This window comes from Neofelis nebulosa, chromosome 14 (assembly GCF_028018385.1).
Source record: "Neofelis nebulosa isolate mNeoNeb1 chromosome 14, mNeoNeb1.pri, whole genome shotgun sequence".
In the NCBI taxonomy this organism is placed as follows: Eukaryota; Metazoa; Chordata; class Mammalia; order Carnivora; family Felidae; genus Neofelis; species Neofelis nebulosa.
The window spans coordinates 46,196,565-46,219,180 of NC_080795.1; the positions used below are offsets into that span (position 1 = coordinate 46,196,565).

The following is a 22,616-nucleotide window of genomic DNA, read 5'->3' on the forward strand; positions in this document are numbered from 1 at the left end:
CAAACAGACTCTGTCAACATACCATAAAGTTTTTACATGTTTGCTCTCGACTTCTGAACTCATCTCAACAAGGACTGATGAGAGTTTCAGGCAGCTCTGGTCGACAAACCCTCATCAAGTAGCACTGCCCTACCTGGTGAACAGTTTGTTTCCAGCAACCTCAGGTGCCCTGAAACTGAACCACACTGATAGGGCATTTCTCTGGTGTTCAGTCACATCCTCAGGTTTGCATTTCCAACCATAGAAACTCCAAGTATTCACAAACATCAAAATCTGTATTTCTTTTCTGAAGCTGTATCTTGCTTTCTCCCCATATGAAATATCAGCACTTCTGCTGCTACTAGGGAAGTTCTGCAAGGGAAATAAGCATGGTCTCCAAGTGCCGACTCAGTTCTCCCGTTGCACTTCAATGGGAAGGCCTGCACGTCTCTAAATAAATGAGCGTATCTTCCCACTGAAGCTTCTAGTCCAACATGTTCAGATAGTTTGTCATATCAGTGAGCCAATGAGGATCTTTATGAAACCCTTTACGTATTATTTATTTATCCTTATTTATTAAGGATCTTCATAAACACTTTATTCTCAAAACGCTTCATTTAAAAAAGGCCTTGATCTAAAGAAACTTACTCTTTGTAAGTTTCCACAATCTAGTCACACGGCTGTATTAAAATGAACTAAGTCGCCATGCTTGGGATTAATATATTCCAAATAACCAATAAACTGGTGATGGTTATTAATGGCACAATCAAGAAGAAAACTGAGTTACAATCAATTCCTCCATTACATCATTCCATGAACCTGACTGCAAACTTTGCAGCACAGATTCTCTGCTGAATGATGCAATGGAAGGTAGGAACATTTTTTCAGAATTGAATACACACTTGAAACCTGTTTTTTCATGTATTACAGGTGTGCCATCTGTGAAAGTGAAGTCAGCTTTTCCGTTTTTAGTCCAGACTTCTCAAATTTCTTCCTGAAAGAGGGTTAAGCAAAATAGTTTATATGTGCTGGCTAATTATGGTAGACAAAAAATTTTTTGCTTAAGAATTTATTTTGCTGAGCCCTCAAATCAGATAAACTACAATTAGTTCACCACTCTAAAACAGGCAAGATATACAAAGAAGACCTTGTAAACAAGGAAGATGAAGTAAGATATACATAGACATAAACCATAGTCCACCAAAGAATATGATACATGCCAAAAGAAAATTATAGTATTAAATGTTTCCTCTCAAAAGAAGGAGATATTATCTGGTAGGAGGAATCAGAAGAGACTCAAGTGGAGAAAATGGCATTTGAAGTAACTTCAATTCTATAATTAGAAATACATAAATGAGAAGCAACAATGCGAAGCACAGAGAGAAATGCATGAGCAAAGCAACGTGGAAATCAAAACACAGTAAAAGTGATCACGGTTAGCTAATGGCAAAAGTAGAAAAATAATCCATGTTTCCAACTTCATTTCCAGCCATTCCCACATTACACCAAAGCTATTCATCTAATATCCAATGCTGAATCCTATACTGACACACCTTAGATTAGGAATGCTATCATCAGTCAGTGAATAAGACAGACCGTATTTCAAAAATTACAGCCATCAGGATGCACCTATTTTTATTGTTTCTTCCTAAATTACACATGATCTTTCTTTTCTCCTTTCCAAACAAGCCAATCACTAGACCAGAGCTTCTCACTAGGGGAAGACAATGGAGTTCAACGGGTCAAATTAAAGTGGACCTCTTCAGCCTTCAAGGCAACCAGGCACAGCCAGGAATGGCTGGGGCTCCCAGGATGGTGACTCAAGGTTGTGAGCAACCTTGTTTGGTACTCCTCATGTCCATCTCCCTCCCCTGGATAAAGTGATTTATGAGTCACATTCCACACCCACTGCTCCTCTGTAAGACACTAAGCAAAGCCAACGAGTTGCTCAAGCCCCTGGACATAGATTTATTAGCTATGTGCAGAGCATACACTGTCCCATGGAGCTCCCAGAAGAGTTTGTTTTAGATGTTCAAGAAAACAGCACAAGACAAAGGTGCTGACAGCTTGGAGGAAAGGGGGAAGGGAGATCCTGGAAGGCTACAGATGACAGCTCCAAATCTCTGCTTTCACATATATCAGATATTTCTGTCCACTGGTAACCGATGTATGCCTGTAGTAGTATCCAAGCTAGATATAAGGTGATCAGTCAAAAAACGTATGCATATCCTGCAACACAGACTTTCATCATTACTTTGAAATATTTGATATGAAACATTTTATTGATTTGTTTCTTTTTATTTTTACTTTTATTTATTTTTGAGAGAGAGAGAGAGTGAAAGCAGGGGAGGGGCAGAGAGAGAAGGAGGCACAGAATCCGAAGCAGGCTCCAGGCTCTGAGTTGTTAACACAGAGCCTGACTTGGGGCTTGAACTCACAAACCTGTGAGATCATGACCTGAGCTGAAGTCAGATGCTTAACTGACTGAGCCACCTAGGCACCCCACATTTTATTGATTTCTAAATCTATTTCTTTCTTTTTTTTTTCCTTGTGCAAAATTGAACTCATTTTCTTCCCAAACTTGCTATTCCCCTCATTTTCCCCATCTCTCAATAAATAGCAGTGCCATTAACCCAGTTGTTTAGGCAGAAAACTTAGGAGCCCATATTTTCTCCTTTTCCTATACAAGAAGTTAAACAGAACTTATATAAGCTATATATAAGTTCTTCAACATGTTTTCTAAATCTGATTCCTTCTCACCATCTCCCCCCATTCCACTGTGGCACAGTCTCCATCATTTCTCTCCTGGACTACTTCAGTGGCCTCCCAACTTCCTCTCTGCTTCTACTTATATACCCTATCCAGAGTCTATTTTCTACATAGTAAAATCTTTTAAAAATTGTTATTTTATATTTTATTTATGCAAAATAACATATGAAGTACGTATGTAAGTTATGGATCCTAACAACAAAGTGAATACTATCCAGTGTAAAGAAGTAACGATAATGTCAATTCTGTCTATAATGCTTCTGTCTATCCCTGTGCCTGTGATCTTCCTCCCTTCCCCCAAACACATAGCTGCTAACCATTCTCTTATACATGTGAACCCATAAACAATGTTTATTTCAAGCTTTATAATAATGACACTATCCTATATACCTAAATATGTTATTTGATTTTCCTTATTTTTGATCTTTGTACAAATGCATTATCCTTTTTTTAAATTTTTTTTTAATGTTTACTTATTTTTGAGAAAGAGAGAGAGAGAGAGCACGTGCACAAGTGGGGGAGGGGCAGACAGAGAGGGAGACACAGAATCCAAAGCAGGCTCCAGGCTTCGAGCTGTCAGTACAGAGCCCAACAAGGGGCTCCAACTCACAAACCCTGAGATCGTGACCTGAGCTGAAGTCACACACTTAACCGATGCAGCCACCGAGGTGGCCCTATCCTTTTTTTTTTTTTTAACACATTTTATTTTTTTTATTTTTTTTAATTATTATTTTTTTATTTTTTAATATATGAAATTTACTGTCAAATTGGTTTCCATACAACACCCAGTGCTCATCCCAAAAGGTGCCCTCCTCAATACCCATCACCCACCCTGCCCTCCCTCCCACCCCCCATCAACCCTCAGTTTGTTCTCAGTTTTTTAACAGTCTCTTATGCTTTGGCTCTCTCCCACTCTAACCTCTTTTTTTTTTTTTCCTTCCCCTCCCCCATGGGTTTCTGTTACGTTTCTCAGGATCCACCTAAGAGTGAAACCATATGGTATCTGTCTTTCTCTGTATGGCTTATTTCACTTAGCATCACACTCTCCGGTTCCATCCACGTTGCTACAAAAGGCCAGATTTCATTTTTTCTCATTGCCACGTAGTACTCCATTGTGTATATAAACCACAATTTCTTTATCCATTCATCAGTTGATGGACATTTAGGCTCTTTCCATAATTTGGCTATTGTTGAGAGTGCTGCTATAAACATTGGGGTACAAGTGCCCCTATGCATCAGTACTCCTGTATCCCTTGGATAAATTCCTAGCAGTGCTATTGCTGGGTCATAGGGTAGGTCTATTTTTAATTTTCTGAGGAACCTCCACACTGCTTTCCAGAGCGGCTGCACCAATTTGCATTCCCACCAACAGTGCAAGAGGGTTCCCATTTCTCCACATCCTCTCCAGCATCTATAGTCTCCTGATTTGTTCATTTTGGCCACTCTGACTGGCGTGAGGTGATATCTGAGTGTGGTTTTGATTTGTATTTCCTTGATAAGGAGCGACGTTGAACATCTTTTCATATGCCTGTTGGCCATCCAGATGTCTTCTTTAGAGAAGTGTCTATTCATGTTTTCTGCCCATTTCTTCACTGGGTTATTTGTTTTTCGGGTGTGGAGTTTGATGAGCGTTTTATAGATTTTGGATACTAGCCCTTTGTCCGATATGTCATTTGCAAATATCTTTTCCCATTCTGTTGGTTGCCTTTTACTTTTGTTGGTTGTTTCCTTTGCTGTGCAGAAGCTTTTTATCTTCATAAGGTCCCAGTAATTCACTTTTGCTTTTAATTCCCTTGACTTTGGGGATGTGCCGAGTAAGAGATTGCTATGGCTGAGGTCAGAGAGGTCTTTTCCTGCTTTCTCCTCTAAGGTTTTGATGGTTTCCTGTCTCACATTCAGGTCCTTTATCCATTTTGAGTTTATTTTTGTGAATGGTGTGAGAAAGTGGTCTAGTTTCAACCTTCTGCATGTTGCTGTCCAGTTCTCCCAGCACCATTTGTTAAAGAGACTGTCTTTTTTCCATTGGATGTTCTTTCCTGCTTTGTCGAAGATGAGTTGGCCATACGTTTGTGGGTCTAGTTTTGGGGTTTCTATTCTATTCCATTGGTCTATGTGTCTGTTTTTATGCCAATACCATGCTGTCTTGATGATGACAGCTTTGTAGTAGAAGCTAAAGTCTGGAATTGTGATGCCTCCTGCTTTGGTCTTCTTCTTCAAGATTACTTTGGCTATTCGGGGCCTTTTGTGGTTCCATATGAATTTTAGGATTGCTTGTTCTAGTTTCGAGAAGAATGCTGGTGCAATTTTGATTGGGATTGCACTGAATGTGTAGATAGCTTTGGGCAGTATTGACATTTTGACAATATTTATTCTTCCAATCCATGAGCAGGGAATGTCTTTCCATTTCTTTATATCTTCTTCAATTACCTGCATAAGCTTTCTATAGTTTTCAGCATACAGATCTTTTACATCTTTGGTTGGATTTATTCCTAGGTATTTTATGCTTCTTGGTGCAATTGTGAATGGGATCAGTTTCTTTATTTGTCTTTCTGTTGCTTCATTGTTAGTGTATAAGAATGCAATTGATTTCTGTACATTGATTTTGTATCCTGCAACTTTGCTGAATTCATGTATCAGTTCTAGCAGACTTTTGGTGGAGTCTATCGGATTTTCCATGTATAATATCATGTCATCTGCAAATAGCGAAAGCTTGACTTCATCTTTGCCAATTTTGATGCCTTTGATTTCCTTTTGTTGTCCGATTGCTGATGCTAGAACTTCCAGCACTGTGTTAAACAACAGCGGTGAGAGTGGGCATCCCTGTCGTGTTCCTGATCTCAGGGAAAAAGCTCTCAGTTTTTCCCCGTTGAGGATGATGTTAGCTGTGGGCTTTTCATAAATAGCTTTTATGATCTTTAAGTATGTTCCTTCTATCCCGACTTTCTCAAGCGTTTTTATTAAGAAAGGGTGCTGGATTTTGTCAAAGGCCTTTTCTGCATCGATTGACAGGATCATATGGTTCTTCTCTTTTTTTTTGTTAATGTGCTGTATCACGTTGATCGATTTGCGAATGTTGAACCAGCCCTGCATCCCAGGAATGAATCCCACTTGATCATGGTGAATAATTCTTTTTATATGCCATTGAATTCGATTTGCTAGTATCTTATTGAGAATTTTTGCATCCATATTCATCAGGGATATTGGCCTGTAGTTCTCTTTTTTTACTGGGTCTCTGTCTGGTTTAGGAATCAAAGTAATACTGGCTTCATAGAATGAGTCTGGAAGTTTTCCTTCCCTTTCTATTTCTTGGAATAGCTTGAGAAGGATAGGTATTATCTCTGCTTTAAACGTCTGGTAGAACTCCCCTGGGAAGCCATCTGGTCCTGGACTCTTATTTGTTGGGAGATTTTTGATAACCGATTCAATTTCTTTACTGGTTATGGGTCTGTTCAAGCTTTCTATTTCCTCCTGATTGAGTTTTGGAAGAGTGTGGGTGTTTAGGAATTTGTCCATTTCTTCAAGGTTGTCCAATTTGTTGGCATATAATTTTTCATAGTATTCCCTGATAATTGTTTGTATCTCTGAGGGATTGGTTGTAATAATTCCATTTTCATTCATGATTTTATCTATTTGGGTCATCTCCCTTTTCTTTTAAAAAAATTTTTTTTTCAACGTTTTTTATTTATTTTGGGGACAGAGAGAGACAGAGCATGAACGGGGGAGGGGCAGAGAGAGAGGGAGACACAGAATCGGAAACAGGCTCCAGGCTCCGAGCCATCGGCCCAGAGCCCGACGCGGGGCTCGAACTCACGGACCGCGAGATCGCGACCTGGCTGAAGTCGGACGCTTAACCGACTGCGCCACCCAGGCGCCCCATCATCTCCCTTTTCTTTTTGAGAAGCCTGGCTAAAGGTTTGTCAATTTTGTTTATTTTTTCAAAAAACCAACTCTTGGTTTCGTTGATCTGCTCTACAGTTTTTTTAGATTCTATATTGTTTATTTCTGCTCTGATCTTTATTATTTCTCTTCTTCTGCTGGGTTTAGGCTGCCTTTGCTGTTCTGCTTCTATTTCCTTTAGGTGTGCTGTTAGATTTTGTATTTGGGATTTTTCTTGTTTCTTGAGATAGGCCTCGATTGCAATGTATTTTCTTCTCAGGACTGCCTTTGCTGCGTCCCAAAGCGTTTGGATTGTTGTATTTTCATTTTCGTTTGTTTCCATATATTTTTTAATTTCTTCTCTAATTGCTTGGTTGACCCACTCATTCGTTAGCAGGGTGTTCTTTAACCTCCATGCTTTTGGAGGTTTTCCAGACTTTTTCCTGTGGTTGATTTCAAGCTTCATAGCATTGTGGTCTGAAAGTATGCATGGTATAATTTCAATTCTTGTAAACTTATGAAGGGCTGTTTTGTGACCCAATATATGATCTATCTTGGAGAATGTTCCATGTGCACTCGAGAAGAAAGTATATTCTGTTGCTTTGGGATGCAGAGTTCTAAATATATCTGTCAATTCCATCTGATCCAATGTATCATTCAGGGCCCTTGTTTCTTTATTGACTGTGTGTCTAGATGATCTATCCATTTCTGTAAGTGGGGTGTTAAAGTCCCCTGCAATGACCACATTCTTATCAATAAGGTTGCTTATATTTATGAATAATTGTTTTATATATCTGGGGGCTCCGGTATTCGGCACATAGACATTTATAATTGTTAGCTCTTCCTGATGGATAGACCCTGTAATTATTATATAATGCCCTTCTTCATCTCTTGTTACAGGCTTTAATTTAAAGTCTAGTTTGTCTGATATAAGTATGGCTACTCCAGCTTTCTTTTGGCTTCCAGTAGCATGATAAATAGTTCTCCATCCCCTCACTCTCAATCTAAAGGTGTCCTCAGATCTAAAATGAGTCTCTTGTAGACAGCAAATAGATGGGTCTTGTTTTTTTATCCATTCTGATACCCTATGTCTTTTGGTTGGAGCATTTAATCCATTTACATTCAGTGTTATTATAGAAAGATACGGGTTTAGAATCATTGTAATGTCTGTATGTTTTATGCTTGTAGCGATGTCTCTGGTACTTTGTCTCACAGGATCCCCCTTAGGATCTCTTGTAGGGCTGGTTTCATGGTGACGAATTCCTTCAGTTTTTGTTTGTTTGGGAAGACCTTTATCTCTCCTTCTATTCTAAATGACAGACTTGCTGGATAAAGGATTCTCGGCTGCATATTTTTTGTGTTTGGCACACTGAAGACATCGTGCCAAGCCTTTCTGGCCTGCCAAGTTTCAAAGGAGAGATCAGTCACGAGTCTTATAGGTCTCCCTTTATATGTGAGGGCACGTTTATCCCTTGCTGCTTTCAGAATTTTCTCTTTATCCTTGTATTTTGCCAGTTTCACTATGATATGTCGTGCAGAAGATCGATTCAAGTTACATCTGAAGGGAGTTCTCTGTGCCTCTTGGATTTCAATGCCTTTTTCCTTCACCAGTTCAGGGAAGTTCTCAGCTATAATTTCTTCAAGTACCCCTTCAGCACCTTTCCCTCTCTCTTCCTCCTCTGGGATACCAATTATGCGTATATTATTTCTTTTTAGTGTATCACTTAGTTCTCTAATTTTTCCCTCATACTCCTGGATTTTTTTATCTCTCTTTCTCTCAGCTTCCTCTTTTTCCATAACTTTATCTTCTAGTTCACCTATTCTCTCCTCTGCCTCTTCAATCCAAGCTGTCGTCGTTTCCATTTTGTTTTGCATTTCGTTTAAAGCGCTTTTCAGCTCCTCGTGACTGTTCCTGAGTCCCTTGATCTCTGTGGCAAGAGATTCTCTGCTGTCCTGTATACTGTTTTCAAGCCCAGCGATTAATTTTATGACTATTATTCTAAATTCACTTTCTCTTATATTATTTAAATCCTTTTTGATCAGTTCATTAGCTGTTGTTATTTCCTGGAGATTCTTCTGAGGGGAATTCTTCCGTTTGGTCATTTTGGATAGTCCCTGGAGTGGTGAGGACCTGCAGGGCACTTCCCCTGTGCTGTGGTGTATAACTGGAGTTGGTGGGCGGGGCCGCAGTCTGACCTGATGTCTGCCCCCAGCCCACCGCTGGGGCCACAGTCAGACTGGTGTGTGCCTTCTCTTCCCCTCTCCTAAGGGCGGGATTCACTGTGGGGTGGCGTGGCCCGTCTGGGCTACTTGCACACTGCCAGGCTTGTGGTGCTGGGGATCTGGCGTATTAGCTGGGGTGGGTAGGCAAGGTGCACGGGGGCAGGAGGGGCAGGCTTAGCTCACTTCTCCTTAGGTGATTCACTTCAGGAGGGGCCCTGTGGCAGCAGGAGGGAGTCAGATCCGCTGCCGGAGGTTTGGCTCCACAGAAGCACAGAGTTGGGTATTTGCGTGGAGCGAGCCTAAATCTATTTCTTTATCCTAAGAAATATTAACTTTGTGTTTGTCATGAAAAAAAGAACTATTAAATTTTAATCTCAACTCTTGCAATTTTAAATGGTTACAAAAATTGTCTAAAAATTTTTAACTCTTATTGGGTGATACAGTTTTTTACCAATAGAGACTATTCAAGAATTATAAGGGATCACCATTAAAAAGTCTTGATTAGTAATTGCATACAGTCATTTCAACTATAAAACTTGATATTAAAAAGTTACCTACATCCAAAAAGGAAATTAAGAAAATAATTCCATTTACAAAGAATTTACTGAAAAGAAGTTAGAGAAGATATAAGTACATGGAAAGACATACCATGTTCATGAATTGGAAGCAATATTGTTAAAATGACAATCCACCCAAAGCAATCTACAGATTTAATACAATCTCCACCAAAATCCCAATAACATTATTTTTATTTATTTATTTTTTTTGCATAAATAGAAAAACTCATCCTAGGGGTGGCTGGGTGGCTCAGTCAGTTAAACGTCTGACTCTTGGTTTTGGCTCAGGTCATGATCTCATGGTTTATAAGTTCAAGCTCCACATTGGACTCTGTGCTGACAGTGTGGAGCCTGCTTGGGATTCTCTCTTGTCCCCACCCCCACCCCCCACGCCCCTCCCATGTCTCTCTCTCACTCTCTTTCTCTCTGTCTCTCTCAAAATAAGTGGATAAACATTAAAAAAATAATAAAGATTTTAAAAAAGGAAGAAAAACTCATTCTAAAACTCATATGGAATTTCAAGGGACCTTAAATACCCAAAACCACCTTGAAAAAGAACAAAGTTGGAGGACTCCTATATCCTGATTTCAAAGCTTACTATAAAACTAAAGTAGTCAAAACAGTATGGCATAAAGACAGACTTACAGACTACTGGAAGAGAATAATGTCCATAAATAAATCTTCTCATACATGATCAAATGATTTTCAACAAGGATACTAAGACCATTCAGTGAGGAAATGACCTTCTTTTTCAACAAACGGTGCTAAGAAAACTTAATGACATTGGACCCTGACCTTGACGTTGGACCCTGACCTTATAACCATACACAAAAATTAACTCAAAATGGATGAAAGACCCAAACATAAGAGTTAAAACTACAAAATATTTACAAAAAAATAAGGATAAATCTTCAAGAGCTTGTATTTGCCTGTGGATTCTTAGATATTACACCAAAAGCAGGAGCAACAAAAGAAAAAATAAATTGGGACTTTATAAAAAATTTTTAATTTTATGCATCAAAACCTTCTCTCAAGAAAGTGAAAAAACCTACAGAATGTGAGAAAATGTTTGCAAATCATATACGTGATAAGCAAGAAAAAGATAAACAATAAAAATCTTCCATATGGGCAAAGGTCTTGAATAGACATTTCTATAAAGAAGACATTCAGGAGGGCCTGGGTGGCTCAGTCAGTTAAGTGGCCGACTTCAGCTCAGGTCATGATCTCACAGTGTGTGAGTTTGAGCCCCGCATCAGGCTTTGTGCTGACAGCTCAGAGCCTGGAGCCTGCTTCAGATTCTTTGTCTCCCTCTCTCTCTGCCCCTCTCCTGTTTGCCCTCTGTCTCTGTCTCTCTCTCAAAAATAATAAACATTAAAAAAAAAGAAGACATTCAAATAGTGAAAAAGCATGTGAAAGGATGCTCAACATCAATAGCAATAAAAGAAATGAAAGGCAAAACCACAATGAGATATCACTTCACATCTATTTTTTTTTTAAAAAAAGGAAAATAACAAGTATTGGTGAGGATGTGGAGAAATTGGAACTCTTGTACATTGCTGGTGGGAATGTGAAATGGTGCAGCTGCCGTGGAACACAAAATGGCAGTTCATCAAAAAAGTAAAACATATAATTACCATATGACCCAGCAGCAGGGGGCTTCTGGGTATAGGCCCTAAAGAACTGAAAAGCAGGGACCCAAACAGAATTTTCTACACCCATGTTCACAGCAGCATTATTCAAAATAGCCAAAAGGTGGAAATAACTCAAATGCCCATTGACATATGAAAGAATAAACAAAATATGGTAAATACACACATGAAATATTACTCAGCCTTAAAAAGGAATGAAATTCCAGGGCACCTGGCTGGCTCAGTTGTTAAGCATCTGACTTCGGCTCAGGTCATGATCTCACAGTTCATCAGTTAGAGTCCCACATCAGGTAAGTTTGAGCCCTACATCGGGTGAACATGAGCCCTGCATCAGGTGAGTTCGAGCCCCACTTCATATAAAACACGAGCCCCAGCTGAGTCCCACTTCTCTCTCTCTCTCTCTCTCTCCCTGCATCTCAAGAGATTCTCTTTCTCTCTCTCTCTCTCTGCTCCTCCCTTACTTGCGCCCTCTCTCTCAAAATAAAAAAAAAAAAAAAAAAGGAATGAAATTCTGATACATACAACAACATGGATGACCCCTGAAAATGTTATGCTAAGTAAAACAAGCCAGACACGAAAGGGCAAATACTGTATGATTCCACATATATGAGGTACCTAGAATAGTCAAATCTGTAAAGACAGAAAGTAGAATAATGGTAACCAGAAGTTATGGGAGGGGTAATGGGGAGTTACTGTCTAATGAATACAGAGTTTCAGTTTGGGAAGATGAAAAACTTGTGGACGTGGATAGTGGGGAATACTGTACCACAGTGTGAATGTGCTCGATGCCACTGAATTGTACACTTCAAAATGGCAGGTAAATTAAATTTTATGTTTTACCACAATAAAAGGTATGCACACACCAGAATCACTCAACATGGATGAATCTTAATAACATTATGCTGAGCAAAAGACTTGCACAAAAGAAAACTAACTGTATGATTCTATTTACATGAAGTTAAATCTAAATAAAATCTATAATCTATGCTACTAATCTATGGTGAAACATAGGACAGTAGTTGTCTTAGGGGTGTGGAGGCAAAAGAAATTAGGAAGAGGCTTGAAGAGACTTTATAAGATTATAGAAATGTTCTATATGTTAATGAATGTTTGGATTACATCGTTGGATACACTTCTCAAAATTCATCAAATGGTACCCTTAAAAAAAATTTTTTTAAAAACCTTTTTTACATTTATTTATTTTTGAGAGACAGAGCACAAGCAGGGGATGGGCAGAGAGAGAAGGAGACATGAATCCAAAGCAGGCTCCAGGCTCCGAGGTCCACAGAGAGCCCAACACAGGGCTTGAACTCACAAACCGCAAGATCATGACCTGAGCCGAAGTTGGCCGCTCAACCGACTGAGCCACCCAGGCAACCCCCCCTTAAATTTTTTTCTATTTCATTGTGCGTAAATTTTACATCAACAAAAGAACCCCACAAACTAATACAAAACAGTAGTTTATGATATTCATGCTTAGAAATTCCTGCTTAGAAATGTTTAGGGTTGATATGTATCATGTGGATACCTGCAACTTACTTTGAAACATATTTTAAAAGTGGATTGATGGATAGATGGCATGGTGGACAGGATAGAAACACATAAAACCAAATGTAGCAAAATGTTAATAACTGTGAAATCTTAGTGGTGAGTATATAGGTGTTCACTATACAAGTCTTGCAACTTTCTCATATGTTTAAAGTTTTTCATAATAAAATGGAGGGGGAGTTACGTACAAGGAAACAATGTCAAGGTTCTTGGCACCTTATGGATGATCAGCCTTCTTAGCCTCCTGTGTACTAAATGACAGATCCCAAATCACTATCACCACCTCTAGAATAAGCCCCTGGACATGTGATCATCTTCTGACCACTACCCTGGGATCCCATCCACTAAGGGTCAGACCTAGGACCTCTGCTTCACCCTGCTGTCCATAACATGCCAAACCTTATCTTCCCTACCCCTCCTTACCCACACCACACTATGAATCAGTCTTTCTAATCATATTTCAATTAATACAAGAGATCTACCTGCCCCCCAACCCCCAACCCTTTTCTATCACAAAAAGAGTTTATAATGAATGCAATTTGGCTACTGCCCAGCTGTCCAGCTTCAACTCATACCACCATGCTTCAGTCATAGCAATTTTTTTTTTACAGTTCTACACCTTTGCACATGCTGATTATTCTACCTAGAAAAAAAAAATTTTTTTTTTGCCTTATTCTCCTGCCTACTCTTTTTCTTCCCCAAAGTCTAGAGTAGTGGTCACCTATTTTCCCCTATCACAACCTTTAACACTTCACACTACAATTGTCTGTTTACACGTCCCACCCACTGGATTGTGAACTTCTGGAAGAAAAAGGTTCTTTTTTATTCACTTTTTCGATTCCCAATGCTTTTAGATAATAGATAATTACATTTTTGTTGAATGAATGCTTGAATGATTACATTAAGGATATGAAAGCTGAAAAGACTGGTAGCCTAATAAAGACTCTAGTAAAACAATATCACTAAAATAAAAAGGAGAGATATTACAAAAAGAGGAAAAGAGTCAGATAAGGAGAACACAAGGAGAAACACACTCCACAAAGGTGGCTTGTTGAAAGTGCACCCTGCTTACCATCAAAGCATTTGGGGAAATTTAAGAACTCGTGGCGTATTTCTCAGACCCATCTGGTTCACAAAATTGTACTGTATTATGAATGTAGTGTATGAAGGAGGCAGAAAATAAGGGTGTCTCATGCAATAAAGACCAGAAGTATGGACCCTCCTCCTTTCATTCCTAACAGTTACCATCACAAATTTCAATCAGCATCTACTAGGCAACAGATTTCTGTTCTCACTCTCTCTACTGGAAGAAATTCTCAAAGATCTGGGGAAGATAAAGGAAGCTCTCAATTCCCTTTTATCCAGTTTCATCTCTAATCATACCTACTTGGCTTCAGTCAGTTCATTTGGCCAAATACCCTAAGGCTTTCTCCCTGTACAAAGGTCCTTACAACCTGATATTCTAATTTAAAAGAGAGAACCTCAGGGCGCCTAGGTGGCTCAGTGGGTTAAGTGCCTGACTCTTGATTCCAGCTCAGGCCATGATCTCACAGTCCATCAGCCGAAGCCCTGCATTGGGCTTCATGCTGTCAGCCTGGGATTCTCTCTCTCCCTCTCTCTCTGTCCCCCCCTGCTTGTGCTCTCTCAAAAATAAGTAAAATTTTAAAAATGTATCACCTCTTCTTCCATCCCACACCTTACCCATGGGTAAAAAGTTTCCCTAAGTCCTAATGCACTTTTGATTCAAACCTCAAAATTCACACTTAACCATAAACTGCTTATCCTCTTATTGTTTCACATTAAAGGTCATCTCTCCAATCAGAAACTATACCACTTTGGGGAATACTAGTGGACAATGTGTGTCCCCAGTAGTGCCTAATTAAAGCTGTAAGTGCAAGGAGTTGCTTAACAATATGCTTGGTCACTAACTTATTGGTGGAACTTCTAATGCAGTTTCTGCAGTTCCAGAAAGCATCAGAAATTCGATTCCAACCAGAGAACTGGACTCCATTGAGATGGAAGAATTCCAAACAGACTAACACTTTCCAAAGGACGTGCAGGACCTGTTTCCAAATGACTTCTTGGAAACACTTGTGGTGCACACTCTTAAGAAGAGAGAGGGAACAGAGGGGAAGGAATGGTGCCTATGTCTACCTGCTCCTGCCCTCCACCATTTCCATATAATGCCACCTCTGTGTGGACTTTAATTTCACTCGACCTATACAGACAGCATAATATGAAGCTGAACGAACAAAAGATTAGCTAAAAATGAGTATCCTTCTTAATAAGTTAAATACGTAAATACTGCTTGAAGGTACAGTCCCTCTTGTTTTGATGGTAAAAATAAAGGGATCTGCTTTTCTTTTTTTTTTTTAAATGGCATCTGCTTTTAAAATTAATGAAACTGTGGGCTTTATATATCAGAAAATCTTAAAAAAAAAAAGAAATCATTGTACTACAAAATTTTTACTCTACAAAGACTGTTTTGAGTCATGACATGCCCGCCTGCATAGTTTCAAACAGTTTTGGGGGCACAAGAAAAAAATACGATTATTTTGGATTTAAGAGTCAAATAATTAAGTCTTTAATATGAATTTATTTTCTATTTTAAAGCTAAAAATAATTTAGGAGTCACTCTCACTTTAAACTTTCCTCAATGTATACCTAACACATAATCAAATCCCAATGTAACATAAAGCAGTCTGAACTCTACTTTTCTTGCTATGACAGATTTATATTTCAGTTTTTAGGGAATATAAAAATGAGAGAGGTTTGGATTAAGGGAAGGGATGAAAAGAAGCATTCACTTTATCACTTTCATTATTTGAAGTATTTATAACAATATTCATACATTGCTTATATAGTTAAAAATATACTCCCAGAGGAACTAAGGAGAAAATATAGTGTATTAAATTTCTTGTGTATATATTTTCCCTAACAGAAGTACCAAAAATCAAACAAATACAAAGTTAACAAAAATACTAAAGTAGAAAAATGCCACCAGAGAGGTGTTTAAGAAATATAGAATATAGGGGCTAGTGGGTGGCTCAGTCGGTTAAGCATCTGACTCTTGATTTTTGGCTCAGGTCATGATCTCATGGTTTTGTGAATCGGAGTCCAGTGTTGGGCTCTGCACTGACAGTGTGGAGACTGCTTGGGATTCTCTCTCTCCCTCTCTCTCTCAAAATAAATAAACATAAAAAAAAGAATTATAGAATATATATTAAATGAAACTTTTCAAAAAAAAAAGTGAAGTATAGCATAATGTATAAAGAACCTGAATCACTATGTCGTATACCTGAGACTAATATGACATCGTGTGTCAACTACACTCTAAAAAGTTTTTAAGTAAACAAATAATAAAATTAAATTAAAATAAGTGAAACAAATCACACTAATTATCATGTATGAAGATATCCATCAACCAAAATTTTTTTTTTTTTTTTAAATTTTTTTTTCAACGTTTTTTATTTATTTTTGGGACAGAGAGAGACAGAGCATGAACGGGGGAGGGGCAGAGAGAGAGGGAGACACAGAATCGGAAACAGGCTCCAGGCTCCGAGCCATCAGCCCAGAGCCTGACGCGGGGCTCGAACTCACGGACCGCGAGATCGTGACCTGGTTGAAGTCGGACGCTTAACCGACTGCGCCACCCAGGCGCCCCCCATCAACCAAAATTTATTAATCACCTAATAGTATATTCTGGACATTGTACTACACCCTCTAGGGAACGTGAAGATGTACTGAGACATAGTACCAGCCCTGTAATAGTTGCCAGTTTTGTTACGAAATTGCAAATTTTACATATGAATGTCAGGCAATGTGTCCCTGACCACAAATGATTTATCCTAACATAGTTATTCTGTCCTTTGAGGCTGAAGATCTCATGTAAGAGTTAACATATTTTACAGATGTCCACAACAGCACTGTACTTTTTACAGCACTGATGGAGAAAATACAGTATGAAAAAAGTTCCTGTGAATATAGGAGCACTTTATAGTAGTATAGACTCTGTTGTCAATAATGGAAAAACGAGGGGCGCCTAGGTGGCTCAGTCGGTTAAGTGTCCAACTTTGGCTCAGGTCACGATCTCAAGGCGTGTGAGTTCGAGCCCCGCGTCGGGCTCTGTGCTGATGGCTCAGAGCCTGGAGCCTGCTTCCCAGTCTGTGTCTCCTGCTCTCTCTCTGCTCCTCCCCTGCTCATGCTCTGTCTCTCTCTGCCTCAAAAATAAATAAAAACATTAAAAAAATTTTTTTTAAATAATGGAAAAACAAAATAACACTATGATACAAGTTTATTTCTCTCATATAATCAAAAGCAGTTCAGGACTGGCCTTCTCAAACAGCAGGTGCTCAGGTCCCTATGATGGTATGATGGAGGATCTGCTGTCCTCCGGACACCACTTCGAACTCATGATCCCAGCTGACTGCTTCAGCTCCAGCATCACATCCTCATTCCAGCCAGCAGGAAAGAAGAAAAACGGCATGTTCTCTCCTTTTACATTATGTGAGTGTTAGAGTCAGAGTGACTCAGATTCTAACCATGGCTTGACCAGGTACTAGCTGTGTGACCTATTTAGGGGTGAGTTATTTAATCTCTATAAACCTCAGCTTTCCAGAATTAGGACCCAACACTTCTGCTTACATTCCATTGACCACAATTTGGTTACATAACCACATTTAGCTGTAAGGAACACTAGAAAATGTAGTCTAAAATGGAGAGCAGTGTATCTCTTATATACTGTGGAAGAGGGTAGAATCAATTTAGGGGAACAAGAGAGCTCTGTCACATTATCTTTCTATAAATAATAAAATAAAAATATTTTAATATTTTTAAAATTAATAATTTAAAATTAATAATAAAAGAAAAAATATTTTCACACTTTTGAAAAAACAGAGGTAAATACATGTACAAGGTGTGAATTATTTCACCTACAGATAATGCTTGGTGAGCACATGAATTTGGGGAGCTGGTCACAAACTGGTCCCTACCACGAGCTGCACAGAGTTCAAAGGCAGTCCAAATGATCTGAGGTTGGACAGGTTTCACAGAGGAGATGAACTGGACCCTGAAGGGTGTGCAAGACTGGGAAAGAGAGGGGGAGGGTAACCAAGACAGAACTCCGCAGCAAAGGCAAGAAGGGCAGTTTGGCCAGGGCAGAAGGTATGTGGACATACTCTATAATACCCCAAACAGTATGACATTATCTACCACACAGAAAGTAGTGGGAAGGAAGGTTTAAAAAGGCTGAAAAGTTATATAGGGACACATTGCCTGACATTCACATGTAATATAGAAAATACTGTGAGTGCCAAAGGGAGGTGTTTGACATTCTGGCTCTGCCAGTTATTAGATGTGTGGCCTCAGGCCAAGTTGGTTAGCACTGTGGACTTGAACTTCCTCGCCTGTGAAATGTGGGTGATAATAACCACCCAATGGAGTTGTTTTGAGGTTAAATACTACATAGTCAGCATTCAATAAACAGTAGGATTCATAAAAGAGCTGAGTCATTAATTAAGTAATACGGTAATTTTTTTTAGAGTTCATAGCAATCTTTCAGCCAGGGTAGGAGGGATGGGAGAAGGAAAATGTAAAGGTAGACAGAGCAAAGAAATATCATCCAGCACAGTCAATGCTCAGGAGTTTGCACTTTAAGCTTCAGGCCAAGAAAAATTGGAGTCGACAGAAGGACTATTGGAGGCAGTGATATCAGTTAGGACAACTGCCAAAGTCCAGGCCCAGGGATAAGGGCCTGAAATAAGACAGTAGCTGTGAGGATGGAGAAAAATATCTGGCTATGAAAGAACTTGGTAAATGATTGCAGGCAGGAGGTGAAGAAACGGGAAGAAAGGTTCTGGCTTGGATGACTGAATGGCCAGTGGTACCATTCACCAAAACAAGAAAAAGAGGAAGAAAGCCAGCATGGGGCGCAGGGGAGCAGAGAGGTAAGTTCACCTGACCACACTCTTGAAAAACAGAGGTAAAGGGGTGCCTGGGTGGCTCAGTCGGTTAAGCAACTGACTTCGGCTCAGGTCATGATCTCACGGTTCGTGGGTTCAAGCCCCACATCAGGCTCTGTGCTGACAGCTCAGAGCCAGGAGCCTGCTTCAGATTCTGTGTCTCCCTCTCTCTGCCCCTCCCCCACTTGTGTGCGAGCTCTCTCTCTCTCTCTCTCTCAAAAATAAATGAAACGTAAAAAAAAGAAAAGAAAAAGAAAAACAGAGGTAAATATATGTGGAATGTGACTGTGGAGGTGAAATAGGGACATCCAGGTGATGAAGGTGCCTGATGACCCAACAGATACTGAGTTCTGGCATCAGAAAAGGTGCCTAGACTGGGTGTTGTATGGAAACCAATTTGACAGTAAATTTCTTATATTAAAAAATAAAAAAGAAAAAGAAAAAAAAAAAAAGAAAAAAAAAAAAGATAAAAGTTCTGGGACGCCTGGCTGCCTCAGTCAGTAGAGCATGAGACTCTTGGTCTTGGGGTTGTGAGTTCAAGCCCCCCATTGGGGGTGGGGCTTACTTGAAAAAGATAAAAGTGCTTCTCTTTGGGTAGTGGAATTAATGGCTATTCTTCTTTTGCCTTTTCTGCGTTTTTCAGCTTTTCAACAAGGGACATAAATGACTTACACAATAAAAAAGAAAAAAATTTAAAAAAAAGAAAAAAAAAAAAAGAAAAGGTGCCTAGGCTGGAGATGTATAGATCTGGAAGCCCAGTGAAATAAGGGTGGCTAAAACTATAGAAGAGGTCCTCCAGAGAGAGCCTGTGGATCAGAATCCCGAAGAAGGTCAACGCTTTCGTGGGCAAAGAAAGAGAAGCCAGAAATGGGAACATCGACATGACAGATGGGACAACCGGGAGATGGTGGTAGCACAGACACCAAGAGAAAAAAGGGGTAGCTAATAAAGCCTTCTCCTAAGAGTTCCCAAACGGCTGCAAAGACCTGAAAAGGTCAGCAGCCTGCTCAAATGGTTAAGTGCAATGCTGCTGAGTGCCCCTCGGAGACTTGATGCTGGAATTGTATGGAAAAGATTGGCTCCAAGGGCGCCTGGGTGAGTCAGTCAATTAAGCATCAGACTCTTGATTTCAGCTCAGGTCATGATCTCACAGTCCATGAGTTGAAGCCCATGTCAGGCTCTGTGCTGACAGCGCAGAGCCTGCTTGGGATTCTCTCTCTCCCTCTCTCTCTCTCTGCCTCTCCCTGGCTCTATCAAAATAAATAAATAAACTTAAAAAAAAAGAATATGAAAAAATGCCCAAAAAATAAAAAAGGAAAGAAAGAAAGAAAGAAAGAAAGAAAGAAAGAAAGAAAGAAAGAAAGAAAGAAAGAAAGATAGATTGATTGGCTCGAGAAATGCTGACCTCCTGCTGGAATGTAGAATAGTTCTGGAAGCAGCTTAAAGAAATCTGCTACAACACAGGGTTACACCAAGGCAACGAGAAGATGGGTAGAGTTGCTGACATGCTTTTTGTGCCTCTATCCTGATGTCTGTCTGTCTCTCTCTCTCTCTCTCTCCGAAGTGGACCAACGGTGTGGAAGGGTGAAAATGGAAGGTGCTAGTAGATATAGCCTAAGCCCTAAGCTTAGCCTAAGCTTTTTGAGACTTATCTTCAGCATCTAGCACTGCACGGTGGATATAGAAGCACCGGTGTCTGTTGAATAAAAAGCCAAAAGCAAATAAGGTACTCGTCCAAGAACAGAAATAAGTACCAGAGGACATAAGCAAATAACATCGAGAAATGGTGAAGAGAAGGAAAAATTTTTCTCTGCCCTTCATGGTCTTCCAGCTAGACTGAGAATTAAATTTACATGGGACAGATTAACAGAAGATCAGATTCAACAGTGTACATATGGGGAATTCACCAAGACGTGGAAATTCCAAAGACAGGCAAAATGAGGCATATAGGTCATTCTGAACTAAGAAGGGGGCACGGGTCTGGGACTTCAAAGGGAAAAAATGGAATTCACAGGAAAATGAAAAGGAGTAAATGTTTGGTAAACAAATGTGTCCTGGGGACACTTGGCAACCATGGGACGTAGAGGACTTTGATCAAACAGGCCTTGCTAGGTTCCTCCCTGTCTACCACACCTTGTTCGTATCATAACGTAGTTCTTTGTGGTGATGGTTCCCTTCCTGGTGCAGGTCCTCTACCTAAATTCTTTTTAGGCTGTTGTGGGAGAGGTTAAGAGCTTTTCTTGAATCTGCTGGGTTTCAACTACTTTTTAACCCAAAATAATCTTCATGCCAAAGTGACCCATCTTGGAGCAGCCTATCCTTGGCCCCTTCAGTGGTTAGAGCTGTTGGAATCAAACTCAGACCTTAGCGGGAAACAGGCATTGCTACCTCTTCTCTGTTTACCTTTGGGCAAGTTCCTTAAATACACAACAGGAATTACAATAGAACCCATCCTAGATATAGCACTCACCTAAATGACAAAGTAAATAATGTACTTACTTGTTACTACTCAACTCACCAGAAGTCTGACCTGAAAACATTTAGTACATTTTTATTTTTTTTTAAGTTTATTTATTTTGAGAGAGACAGACACAGCACAAGTGGGGGAGGGGTAGAGAGAGGAGAGAGTAAGAATCCCAAGCAGGCTCCGTGTTGCCACAACAGAGTTTGATGTGGGGCTTGAACCCATGAAGCAGTGAGATCATGACCCAAGTCGAAACCAAGAATCCCACGCTTAACCACCTGAGCCACCCAGGCTCACCCATTTAGTACATTTTTAAAGTAATTATAACTATAAACCGATCACTTGTTTTCAATCAATCAACTGCACAACCACATCAACGTAAAACCACAGAGATAAAACGTTCCTCTCACAGAGTCATTAAAGAGTTTAGAGAAATAAAATGAAGTCATTTATGTAAAAGAACTTTAACAATAAATAGCACCCACCATAAAAATCAATTGGCCTCTTTTTAAAAAATGTACCTGTTAAAGAACGTAAAAAGGTCTTGTATTCAGCACCATTGTTGCTGAACCAAAGCTTCTATTATATTCATCTGGCAAAAAGGAGAAGAGAAAACCTACAGCTTTTTTCTACAATGTATGATTTGCTATTTTTAAAGAGCCACGGGGGGAGGGGGAGATAGCCCTCTAAATGGTACTTACAAATTCTTCTTCTGTAATATCTGGTGGCTCTGAAACAAGATAAAATATGGCATTATCTCACTCAAATCTGATTTCCTTTTAAAGTAAATAAAATAATTTGAGACGGCACCTAGGCCTGCTTTCTACGTGGGCAAGCTCAGTAAAATGTTGGCCCTCTCTTCATTCTTTGCACATGGATTGAATTTTAAGTTGGAATTCAAGGTGGAAGTGGGGAGGAAAGGCCTCTGGAATCCAGCTTGGTCACTAATTCACTGTGACCCTGGAGTTAACCTTGTAGGCTTCCATTATTCCAGCTGCAAAACGGAGAATTAAGGAAGACAAAATAAGACGGTGCGAACGAGGCGATGCAAACGGGGGTCGGAGCTAGAGGGGGGGTGAGGAAGTTCGTAATAAAATGCCATGAGAGGCGCAGTGGAGCCAGGTTTTCTAAAGCGCGGACGGTGGGGGGCGCCCGGGCGAGGAGAGGTCAAGTCCGGAGGCGGGTGTGTGGTCCCCGCCGCCGCACCTACCCGCGGTGAGCCGCTTCTCCGGCATGCCGCCGCCGTTGCCCGCGCCCGGCGCCCGCGCGGGGCCCTCAGGGCGCCACCGCCGGGCAGCGCCCGTCTCTCCCCGGGAGAGGGAGCCGGACGGGAGCGGACGCCGACGCAGAGCGGACGCCGACGCAGAGCGGCGCGCGTGGCCCCCGCCGCGGCTGAGTTGCTATGGAGCTGATACAATGCGAGCCGCCGCAGCCCGTCCTCCTCCGGGGCAGGGGGCGGGCGCCGCCGCCAGGGGCTGGGGGACCCCGCGCAGAGTCCCAACTCGCCGGGCCTCGTTCCTGTGGGGACCGCGACTCGGGCCTGGTCCCTCGAGCAAAATCCCGGCCGCCCCGTCCAGGAAATTTGGTGTCT

At 40.4% G+C, this 22,616-nt stretch overlaps 1 protein-coding gene across 1 annotated transcript in view; it reads right to left on the reverse strand.

The window, feature by feature from the left end:
• The window catches only part of RGS22 (regulator of G protein signaling 22), a 148,431-nt gene extending 126,061 nt beyond the window's left edge, over nucleotides 1-22,370 (reverse strand). The window contains exons 1-2 of the mRNA XM_058699603.1: nucleotides 22,236-22,370; nucleotides 21,727-21,755 (exon numbers count right to left, since the gene is read on the reverse strand). Coding sequence (XP_058555586.1) covers nucleotides 21,727-21,755; nucleotides 22,236-22,260 — 54 coding nt within the window. The 5' untranslated portion in view covers nucleotides 22,261-22,370. The remainder of the gene's footprint in view (nucleotides 1-21,726; nucleotides 21,756-22,235) is intronic.
• Between the last annotated feature and the right edge of the window lie 246 nt (nucleotides 22,371-22,616).